Source organism: Ostrinia nubilalis, chromosome 13 (assembly GCF_963855985.1).
Source record: "Ostrinia nubilalis chromosome 13, ilOstNubi1.1, whole genome shotgun sequence".
Classification (NCBI taxonomy): domain Eukaryota; kingdom Metazoa; phylum Arthropoda; class Insecta; order Lepidoptera; family Crambidae; genus Ostrinia; species Ostrinia nubilalis.
The window spans coordinates 13,906,110-13,919,047 of NC_087100.1; the positions used below are offsets into that span (position 1 = coordinate 13,906,110).

Genomic DNA, 12,938 nt, shown 5'->3' on the forward strand with positions numbered 1-12,938 from the left:
ATATTTCTATTTTTTGTACAGTTAACTAACTGAGGATGTGGCAGAATCAAGGCGTGTATCCGGGAGGTCATTTTATAAATATTATATCTATGTCGTCACCCTGTAATGTTTATATTCTTTTATATAATCAAAGACTCTCTTATGAAACATATTTTGTCAGAATTAAACTGACTTGACTTAATAAAAGTAAAACGTTAATTATTTTTATTAATACAAGTTTTGAAATCTTGCCATTGAAATATTTAGTAATTATTATCCTATTGTGTCAGTTTTAGTCACCTCAAAATGAAAAGGTCTCCATGGAAACCATATGATCAATAAACCAATTTATTTATGTGAAAAACTTGCTTACTGAGTCTTTAATTATCTAAAGAGCTGTACAGCACAAGCACGAGCAATACAATTAACAAACACAGACACGCATACATTATTTGTATATCTATTGATTTTGGTCATAGCATCAAGGACACTTCTATTCCATAATACAATAGTCAATAATTAATATCTTTATTGCATTCTACGTTGTACATAAGGTCTTAACATAGACCCGGATTCAGTATCTCTAAAATTATACTATCTTCTATGAAAATGAGCCTATTTAATTCTGTGAAATACTTTTCCATTTCTTATTATTACTTATGAGTAATATGAGTAATTTTTAGAATGACAAATGGAAATATCAATATCATAGTAGGTACATATGACTAAACTCACAATGACTGATAAGATTATTTTCCAGACCAATCTCGCATTTTCAAAACAAGACTTCATGACTAAACAAATGTTATTTTGTTTGAAAATTTCAATTTCTTATTAAAATAAAAAAAATCAAAATTATTTTTATTCGTGTTCTACTTGAATTAGTAGGTACCTACAATCGTAAAATGCTCTTAAGATGTTTCATTGCAATTTACAATACATCAAGGATCAGGTGCTTCCACATGTGAAGAAGTATGATGTCCAATAATTTGGGCTTTTGTCGGAATTTGGTTATAGGTGTCAAGTCCCGATTTCATAACGTGGCCTGCTTTATACATAATATGTGTGGATTTGTAAATTAAGCTCACTGTTCGGTTTCTCTCATACTTACATTTTCCGACAGTTTTCTCTCATACTTACATTTTCCGACAGCTAAACTAAGCTCTGGAAGTACTTATAGCGTTACATTCACATTGTCATGGGACATGGGATCTCATCTCATCTTAAGATGAGATCATGGTCATCATCAGGATTTCTGTTGTTGACTAAATGGAATTAATAATAGAACATCCATAAAACAATCTACATAATTATTTTGTTGTGGCTTGCCTCATGTTTCAAATTGTTGGTAATCCAATTTACCTAACTAGAAGCACAGCATGGAATGAGCACTAATCGGGCTACAACACACGACCTTATTGTCTGACGTGCATGCTCATAATCTTCAGCATCGTTTCATCATAACGTACCAGTCCTCATATCAGAGACTTTTATTGCAAAATCGCACCAAATGCGACTATAATAAGATGCAAAGTGATTAGCTTAATGTGCCAAAGGTTTGAGTTTCTTCCGCTACTTCTTAGTATCGTCGATATGTTGTCCTGAAGTGGAGGTAAACTATATTTGGGTCCTGTATAAGTGCCTATAAAGGCCTATGTTCTTCTGATTAATTTCGTTGCGGGTCCAATGACAGTTTAATTTATTTAGGTTTAGGTAACTAATTAATATTCCAATCAACATTAAACCATTATTATAATATTCGATCGATAACGGTCTCTGAGGCGTCACTGCTGCATGAGCATTGCAATCGATTGTGAAACCATGCAAATGTGTTTATCGAGAAACTACCTACTTAATGATATAAGTCATTATTGTACTCTTTTAACTTAATTTAAAGTCTTCAAAGACTAATCTAACCACAAGCATTAGGTACACTTTTTATTTGAAAGTTCCCTTTTTCAACAGTTTTATTAGTTTGTTTATAAATGGCTTTGACCTTATGTAATTATTTATTGTTATGAAGAGCAAGACCATACTATTCTCTCCCCCTCTTCCTGTAGATGTCGTAAAAGGCAACTTACAGGCAAATAATGCGAACATCAGGCCTTCCAACTCATCTGCCCAGTATGGGAAGTGTAGGTCAAATCTTCCATTTGCTTAGCCTATGCGCAGACCACCGACTTTTAGTTGGCCGATACGGGACTATTCCCACCTCTCGTTCCCACCACTGCAACTCCTGTGTAGCCAGGATCTACAGCCTGACCGCCATATAAACCCAACCAATGAAGGTTAAGTTTGTCCCGGGGGAAAGTTAAACTGTCATTGGACCCGCAACGAAATTAATCAGAAGAACATAAGAGGAGTTCGAAATTAAGGTTCGACTTTCCTCCATTGCAAAGCGGATTAGTTAGCCGATAGTTGGATCCGATTCTAATTTGTATGAAGAATCGCCCGATACCAAATCAGTGTAGTCACTTTCATACATCTCCATACTTGTGTCCATACTGATTAACAGTCCGACCCAACTAAAACTCGGTGGTCTGCGCCTAGTCACAGTTGACACTAGGTGACCTCATGATGAGATGTCGATATCATACAAAAATCATACTCTTTGTTTACTTGCTCCTAAAACGTGTACCTACTTGGCAAAGAGTCAAATGAAAAAATCAATAAGTAGTACGCTAGACGCTGAAACTAGTGTCTGAAAGAACCTAGAATGAGATCATACTACCGTTTCGCCCAATTAAAAATAGATCGCGATTCTATGGGCTGAATTATTTTCATGTTCCGTTTTACGTTTTGTATGTTTAGTTAATACCAGCCATATTACATTTATTACAAGATTTTGATAGGGTCAAGTATTTGTTACCTGTCAAATCCCTCAAAGCCTGTCTTTATAAGCTTCTTTATGCATCAGATATGACTCAATCAGAGCTTAGAGATATAATTTCACGACATTTCATGGTACCGGTGGGAAAAGAAGAACACTGTTGTTCTTCTTTTCTCTATAGACCTTTAGCCTAGGCGCAGACCATCGATTTTTCGTCGGCCGATAGTTTAGTCGGGCAGTTGATCAGTATGGGCATGTATGGAAGTGCACACATTGCACCGATTTGATTTGGCCGAATCTTCATACAAATTAAAATCGGGCCCAGATATCGGCCAATTAAAAATCGGTGGTCTGCGCCTAGTCTTAAGAATAAATCTTCGATTCGAAGCACGATGAAGAATCATACAAGTTGAATTTGACCCATGGGTTTGACAAAGAACTTACCCGGAATTTATATTTGTTTCTTCTATTAGAATTAAGTTTGTGTACACATGTTCCATTAACCATCGGGTATTTCAACTTCGAACTTATAGTTTTAAGATAGGGAACCGGTTTCGGCCTACTTAGTTCCTAGTTTGATTTACATAAATAAATAGTTATCTGGCTTGCGCAACGATGTCAATGTCAACATCAATCTGGTCTGGTAGTTCATAAACCGAGCAACCCTACGGTTGCGGGTTTGATTCCCAGCTGGTACAAAATGTTAGTATGATGGGTTCGAACATTTATACCCGGACGGAGCTGTTGTAGATAAGGAATTTATGAATATTTCAGCATATTCATTTCATCATATTATGTTTTCCGTTGTCTTATCTAGTTTTTTCTCTAGTTATGGGGTTCAGTAGTAGAATTTAGTCGGAAAGTGGAAAATGAAGTAGTTTGTTTCAAAAATATATTTTAAAATCTATAGTTACTCCTTTTAAAATTTTGTAAATTGGTGGAAAGAAATTGTTTATCATTTATCATTGTTGTGTGCAAATTGGCACGGCAATTAATGAATTATCGTTATCGTTAATTAATTCATCAAAGGCATTTCATCGCGAAATAATAACTTGATTACTAACGTTATTAATCTACATTATTATTTCTGTCTCTATGTGTCGATCCTACATGAGCTGAACCTTGGTCGTATACTTACAATCCATTATTATTATCCGGAAAAGTACCCTAGATTACAAGACTTGCCTCACCGTTACGTAAACTTCTTGGAAGGAAATGCGTTCCGTTCAACCTACTTACTTCTTGTTCACACTAATGTATGAGTAACCTGTCGCGTGGCCTTCAGCACTTGTTATCGGTTCTTGACTTCTCAGAACGTATAGTGCCTGATCAGCAGGACAGTTCAACATGGTTCAGTATAGTCGAGAAGTTAGAAAGAGCCTCTTAACTCTCTCATTTTCATTTGGTCCATATTTTGATTCAAAAGTCGATTCAATCTCTAGCAGAGACATAATTCTACATTCTATGATTAGTTTATCTTCAATATTGAGAGCACTCCTGGCTGAGTGTACATTCATACTAGACTAGAGTAAAGTTGAGTGTAAATTTTTTCACGATGTCTTATCATTAGCTAAATCAGATAATATGTTCTATGTGCAGTACGTGCTACTTTTGTCCGGTGCTACTTTGGACATACCAGGAACGTTAATTCAGTATGTTACCGGAACTTTTATTAAACGGCCTTTAGTGATTCCTCCACACGTTATCGCTAAAATGCCAATCGATCGATCGCGTTACAGATAAGCTAGGACTTTGACATGCAATTGATATGACAAATACGCCCTTCCGTTGTCATGTATGATGATTGAGCAGAAGTCTTCTTTATTCCTTTCATATTAAAACAGGCATTTATTTCTTGTATTTGTTTGAAATGATAAAAAATGGAGGGTTAACAACTGCTTATTCTACCAGGTTTTTTTTCCATAAAATGCATTTCACCTGTATCCAAATCATATTAAGCCCTTTTCACACGTAGATATCCAACTCACAAGGGTAGTTCTTTAAAGCTATTTGGGTCCTTGGTAACTTATCTGTTCCTACAGTTGAAATAAAGATGTGACAATCTGATGTGAGTCACACACATTCCACTTAGGGAATTTATTATTTAAGGAAGTGGTTGAGACAGTAATATCGTTAGAGCTATATTGCCTTAATAATCCCATTGCACCATCTCTTGTGTTTTTATGAGTCAATAAAATCATTATTATTATAACCCTTGATCACAGTATATCAGGATAAGAAAGCAGTTTTAAAACGCAAAGAAGTAATTTGCAAAGGTAATTTAAGTAATTTAACATGTTACTGATTCGCTGCCAAGGCCACATACATACTCGTTCAGTAAGGCTGTATAAATAAGTTCAGTCATGATAACTAACGTTCTGATTTCTCACTAATACTTAACTACGTTTTCTACAAAAAATCCGTTCGAGAGTGTAGCCAAGTCCACCATTTGCCTCTGGTAAATTAGAGAAAGTCGTACTCCTGCAGTAGAGTCCAAATAATGACGTAGGTACTTACTGGTTCCACCTTGTGGAACCGACGACCTCATAAAGGTAGCAGGAAGGCGCTGGATGCAGGCCGCTACCAACCGGTCACTATGGAAATCATTGGGGGAGGCCTATGTTCAGCAGTGGACGTCCTATGGCTGAAATAATGATGACTTACTGATTTAAAATTAAAAGTCAAAAATGCATGCTGAAAGTGAGACCTCATTATTTAACATTATGTGCGAATTTAATTCCTGGCATTGTCATGTGAAAGTTTATATTTGTACATTCTAATTTCCGTCTTCGTTTGTGTCTTTAAACAAACATGACACGTAGGATGATACGGTATTAACGCATACTACAGACGACAGAGCGGATCTAGCTAAACTAAAGACCTTGTGCTGTTGTAAATAACTGTGATTATGCTGCAAAAATATACTGCTGTTTCGTACCTGCCACGAAATTGCTAACTGTTCTACCCCAATGAATTTTGAACTTTGTCCAAATAAGTATAAAGTTCAAAATAAATTAGGGAATCATCTCATTTTGTTATTTAATTTGATGATGACAGTACATAGACTACGGACAAAAGCCAATTAACATGTCGTGTTTGTATGAACAATGACGTTATTATCAACGCAATACGCTATTGTTCAGAATTTTAGCGACGCTATTATGAAAAATCACAAAAACTAACAAAACCTTAATTTATAAACAGAAGACGTTTAAGAAAAATAAAGGGAAATGTTGAATTGTCTTGTCTGCCTAATAATACTTCCTAGCGTTAAGACCGCCTAATTGTGTGTTTGGATTTGGTAAATATAGTTGTATATTTTGTGTATCTATAATTTTTACTCAATATTGTACATTTTATCTTATAATTTAACCCTGAACTATCTATTTAATTATGATATAATTTTTGACATTAACCAATATTTCAGTACTTACTAATTAATAATAATTAGTATCCTTCTTTTACGAAGATAATTAGTTGCATTAAGTATCACTTGATGCTATGACTAAAAAAGAACCAGCCAACACTTGCACAACCCACACAACTGTGTAAATACATAATAATATTGTGATTTGTACCGAAATCTGCCTATAGCCTTATGTTACACTTACAACTCAGTATTGCGGGTGAAACGTATGGCGCGCACCATACATTTCGACCGCACTTCTGCTTGGTCGTGTACTAATTACCTAGTTCTTCTTTTATCTTCTAAAATTCATTTTGTGAAATCCATAGGCACACAGTTTATGAGTATTATGTATGTATTTTAAATGAATATTAGCAATTTGTACTTACTATACAAATTACCAATAATCCCGTTAACCGTTCCACATAAGCTAAAGAGTCACATTTAGACTTAAGACCTTTTACCGTCTGGTCAGGGTTGGCAAAAGTGTCAAATTGGCAGTTAAATCTTTCTGTACAGTCTGTTAACAACTTGATTTGTGAATATTCAATGTGCACGATGTAAATTAGAGATGAAACGGATATCCGGCAACTATCCGGTAGGCCGGATATCCGGCCTAAATTTACTATCCGGCCGGATACCGGATAGTAGCTCACTATCCGGCCGGATACCGGATAGTAAAAAACTACGAAAATTTTCTATAATAAAATGAAATACATTAATCTTTGAGTTAAATATCAATAAAATGGCTTATAATGATGGCGGTTTTTATTAGGGTTCCGTAGCCAAATGGCAAAGAACGGAACCCTTATAGTTTCGTCATGTCTGTCTGTCTGTCAGTCCGTATGTCACAGCCATTTTTTTCCGAAACTATAAGAGCTATACTGTTGAAACTTGGTAGGTAGATGTATTCTGTGAACCGCATTAAGATTTTGATGCAAAAATAAATAAAAAATATCCCAATATTATCTCCCCATACTTAGAACTGAAACTCAAAAATTTATTTTCATCAAACACGTGTGTAATATTTTTTTTCTAAACCGAATAGTTTGCGTGACAGACGTTTCCAAAGTGGAAAAAAGTTGGTCCCCCCCACTAACTTCTAAAATAAGAAAATGAAAAATCTAAAAAAAACATATGATGTTTGTACATTACTATAAAAACTACCAACGTAAATTGTTTTGAACGAGATCTATTAAGTAGTTTTTTTAATACCTCGTAAATCGTAAACCGCTTATTACCGGGTAATCTTTCATACAAATAACTTATATTAAAAAAAAAATCATAAATCAATAGTACGGAACCCTTTGTGCGTGAGTCCGACACGCACTTGGCCGGTTTTTAAAGTCCAAAAAGTTACAAAAAAGCCATATTAACCTAAAAAAAAATTTTTTTTTTATGTCGAAATATCGCCAAATAAATTAGGAGATCTTTTTTCACTGATGGTCTGATGACATGATGCAGTTCAGTCAGATTACGCAGTAAGTAAACTAATTTAATTTTCGCTATTCAATCACACACTCACGATGGCAACCGAAATCGCCCGAATTGATCTGCCCCTTAGACGAGTGGCAAAATCTGACATTCGCTATTCGGACGAATTCGATTTTCGAAAAGTGTGACTTATCTAGTCTACTAGACCCACTGATCGCGTTCGAAGCACCTGTGCGGCGCTAAACTCGTCACGACATGCAACAAGACAATGGGTCAACTATCCGGCCGCCGGATATCCGGCTATCCGGCCAAGCAGCTCGCCGGATATCCGGTATCCGGTATCCGGCCAAACAACTATCCGTTTCATCTCTAATGTAAATACCTTCACTATCGCCCCGATGTTATGTGCCAAACCTGTCACACCTGTCTGCTTGCATCCTCTAACTGTTAAATGTGACGTACTGAGGCTTTTTGACACTAATAAAATGATTAAATATTAGAAATAACAAATTGGGTTTCAATACTGTTTGAAAATGTGTAAAATTGTTTTCATAATTTTTAATTCTTTTTTTATTTATTACATGAAATTTTACGCACAAGTTTCATATTTTTTTAAATTAAGGTTAAGAGTTAAGGCTCAATTGAAAAATTGCCACTCTATTTTTTTATAAAAGACAATGCTTTATCGAGTTCAAAAGAAATGAAATAATAATAAGTTGAGATAAAATAAGAATATTTTAGTCATCATAAATAAAAAAAACATCTATTTTTTCTTAGCAAAAAATCACATAAATTGTTTTAAAATATCAAGAGGCCTCACCGACTTCCAACACAACAACATACTAATTGCCAATCAACGTTCACAGATCAAAATCAAGGCGGCTACCCTCAAGGTGGCTATCCCCCGCCCGGCGGTTATCCCGCTCAGGGCGGGTACCCGGCTCAAGGCGGGTACCCGGCTCAAGGCGGGTACCCGGCACCAGGTGGATACCCGGCACCAGGCGGGTACGCTCCACCACCGCAGCCTGGGTTCCAACCGGCAGGGTATGGTGGCGCTGGATATGGCGAGGTGAGCATAATTAATATTATTGGTAACTTAATTTTTAAAACGTAGCAATAAGGTTCTGGAATGGAGACCACGTACCGGCAATCGCAGAGTGGGTCGTCCACATCGTCCAACGTGGATAGTTTATAAAGGACAGAGGAACGCGCTAGATACAGGCCGATACCAACCGGCTAATCTGGATATCATTGGCCTATGTTCAGCTGTAAAGTTGACGTCAAGTTAAGTGTACCCAACTCAAGGCGGGTACCCGGCACAAGTAGGGTAAGCTCCACCACCGCAGCCTGGGTTTCAACCGGCAGGGTATGGTGGCGCTGGATATGGCGAGGTGAGCATTTTGACTACGTATAGTTCTTGCAACTCACGAAGGCGAGTGAGCTTTACTTGTGTGTGCACATAACGAAAGATTAGTCTATCAAAAAAAGTTTAAAAACGAACAGCAGCGAGCCACCACACATGTAAAGCTCACTCGCCTTCATGAATTGCAACAACTATACCATGACTATACTTTATAAAGTACGGCCAACGAGAAGCGATACAAAATGTAAACAAACCGAATGTCATGGTCATTAGGAATAGCAGGGGTGCATAACTTTTTAATAGTTCGATTACATATTTTTGTAGATAATATAGTTTTAAATAATATCTGGCAAATCATAAAAATAGATGTTTTATTGAATTTTGTTTTTGTTATACTTAATTTGAATTATTGTATAATGTAGATTTAAATTAAATAACTAGAATCACACAATAAGTAACTAGAATAATAATAACATTTCTGCCTCACAATGTGCCCGGCGTATGGCAACAGGCCTACCCCTTTTTCATAGAGACTTAAATATATCGGAATAATAAAATAAGAACCGACAAGTAACAGATTCGCCCTCGTGAATTGCAACAACTATGTATACTAAAATTTATGTCCGAATGTTGACGAACCCGTCTGACTTTGACATATTTTGGCAGGAAAACGAGACATTACGGCAAATACACAAGATGGGAAGAGACAGAATAGATTCAACTCGACAGTCGTATCAACCATTTGTATCGATGCTAGTTGGCCGTACTTTACTTACTTAATTTTTTAAACGTAGCAACATGGTTCTGGAATGGAGACCACATACCGGCACTCGTAGTGTGATTAGGATAGGAAACTATTTACTTTATCGAACAAGCAAGTAAACATATTTCATTGTTATAATGTGGCCAAAATTAATATTATAATCTACTATATAAAAATAAGTCGGGTTTTCCTCCCTGACGCTATAACTCCAGAACGCACGAACCGATTTCCACGGTTTTGCATTCGTTGGAAAGGTCTCGGGCTCCGTGAGGTTTATAGCAAAGAAAATTCGGGAAAAGGGGGTAAAACAGGATCCACGCGTACGAAGTCGCGGGCGGCCGCTAGTAATACTTTTAATAATACCATTGTCTGCTTGAGGGTTAAATGTTATTATTGGTAGTTAAATATAGTAGAAAATATAAATAATTACTATGACAATATAAATCTAGGCTGCTACGATCCCGTTTGACATGATTTTGATGAAGGTATTTAAAATTGACTTGTTGACACCAACATAATTAATTTCACAATTTGCTTTTTAACTAAATTATTACCTCGATATGAAAACCATGAAAATGTTATCCTGTGTCATTTGGAATTACAACACCAACCACAAAAAGCTATTTTAGTACGTATTTCTCAAATAAAGTTTTCATTTAACATAATTATAATATTTATATTACAAGTACATCCGTTTATTAATTTTTTGGTATTAGTACAGCATTAAATGTGATAAGTTTAGGCTAAAATCGAAACATCTAAAACTAATAAAATGAATTTTTAGTACGGAAGTTCCTTAGTCATCTATCACGCCTATCCTTATCGCCACAACTCAAATTTTACAAAGAAAAAAATATTTATTTACTTGTGGCCAGTTTTTAATTCGAATCAGTATAATAATATTTCAGCTGTCAGTGTTTTAGTTTTTTTTTATTGCTATTGCATAAAATTTAAGTATCCGTACAGTTTATATAAACTGTATATGAATCAGGGTTCGAAAATATCCGATATTTATGATATATATCCGATATATATCGGATATATATCATAAATATCCGATATTTATGATATTTATCAGATATGTATCTGATATATATCATAAGGATATTTTCGAACCCTAGGTTCGAAAATATCCGATATATATCCGATATTTATGATATATATCCGATATATATCGGATATATATCATAATATCAGATATATATCCGATATATATCGGATATATATCATAAGGATATTTTCGAACCCTGATATGAATCAAATGCCACTTTATCCTTCGTTTATGACCTGGGTTTTCCCAACAAGGGTGGCCATGTCTTAATTCAGATTCGGATTTTTCAGCTGGTTTATCCAAATATTTAGATAAGAAAACAGGGATTCAAGGTTCTCAATGGTCTTTTATTAAACTTCAGCTAACAAAAATTCTATAGTGTAGACAGTTTTATAAATAATGCGACATAGTCCTGCTATATTTCGAACGCATGGTCGGTCATCCCAGCGAACATATTATTATTATATTATCTGTTATGGTACAGTCAGTGGGTCAGTCAGTTTTTATTATTTATTTATTTTATACATTGTGATATGTTTTTAGTTAAGGATACTATGACAAGTATATTTATTACCTACATGTGTGCACTATGCATCCATCCATACCTGCTTTGCATAAGCTATGACCTTATCAATGACAAAGTGCTAATGAACTTATTAGCCTAGCACAGTGAATAGTATTTGTGCAGTGTCTGACAATAAGAGGAAATTCAGGCGGTTTTAAAACTAGTTTGATTTAGAAAACAATTTATAGATAACAAAAAATAGTATATATTCGGCCATTATTATCCTTTAGTGGTGTTTAAGTGAGACCGTCTATTTCTTTTTAATTCTAACGAATCGTTTTGTAAATATCCTGTTTGGAGCTCAGTACTTGTGTGTTACTACATATTATGTGTGGACTTATCGCCCCTTTATCACCGGTTATCGCTGTGGAATACAAAATCAGCACTAGTTATCCAATACAGCGTGCATATTGACCGGTATAACACCATGGCTCAGGTAAAAATAATTTATAAAAATAGTTAATTGTATAAATTGGTGATATTAGGTCATTTAGTGAATTAATAGGAGTTTGGAAGACACGTGAAGTTGTTTTGATTTATACGTCATATCAGATGCATTCGGTGGCTTGTCAAGTCCAACATCAGGGTAGCTAGTTACAGTGAAAGTTGATGCGTTGTACCGCAAAGTGACAGTGTGACACTTTTCACTCTAGGAAAGTGCGTTCTCCGATTCATATTTTTATTATGGCAACATGCCAAAACTTATTTGTGCAGATAGCAGCACGTCAAGGTAAATACTAGGGTGTCTTAAGGCCTATTCAGACCTAAGCGGTATTCGCTACCGTCTGCGGCAGAGAAAACCCAGTGGGTATGCGGTAATAATACTGTTCAGACCTAAGCGGTATTCGCTACCGTCTACCTATGTACCTCTACCCACAGCGGCAGCGAATATCGCTCAGGTTTGAATAGGCCTTTTAGTAGTTGCAATAGGCAATGTTACGGTACAAAATTTTTGCATTGCAATAAAATAAATTTACTTCGTCACTCTTCAAATTCAAAATTCTATTAAAAATCATGCCGTGGTCAAATTCATTTTCAACAGTGTGAAACAAAAGCACTTCTTGCTAAAATAATCAGTGCATGACGCAAAACGCATTGCCTTATTTATTTTATTTAACACATGGCTTGAATAAAAAGTGAGTGACGATAAAATAACGAATTATCATTCTACTTAATTTCATTTCATATCAAGCTACATATATAAAATGTATGTCAGAATAAATAAAATAATAAAATAAATATCCTTGGACATTTTACACTGCGCTTCTAGTCCCAAACTAAGCAAAGCTTGTACTATGGGTACTAGACAACGGATATAAACATACTTAATTTTTTTTTTGTAAATATGTACATACATATTATAGATAGAAAACACCCAATCCAATACAAACAAATATGTTCATGCACACAAATCTTTGTACTGTGCGGGAATCGAACCCGCAACCTCCGGAATAGTAGTCCGTTCCGAATAGGGTTTCTGATTTCCCGACTTATTTTTTTTCTCGAGTTTCGGGAATTCTCGAGGCCAAAGTCTCGAGTTTTCTCGG

General features: G+C 35.5%; 1 protein-coding gene across 1 annotated transcript in view; it reads left to right on the plus strand.

Annotated features, from left to right (window-relative positions):
• LOC135077697 (protein lifeguard 1-like) overlaps nt 1–12,938 on the plus strand; it is a 30,659-nt gene that overhangs the window by 1,309 nt on the left and 16,412 nt on the right. The window contains exons 3-4 of the mRNA XM_063972268.1: nt 22–66; nt 8,516–8,718. Of these exons, the coding sequence (XP_063828338.1) occupies nt 36–66; nt 8,516–8,718 (234 nt within the window). The 5' untranslated portion in view covers nt 22–35. The remainder of the gene's footprint in view (nt 1–21; nt 67–8,515; nt 8,719–12,938) is intronic.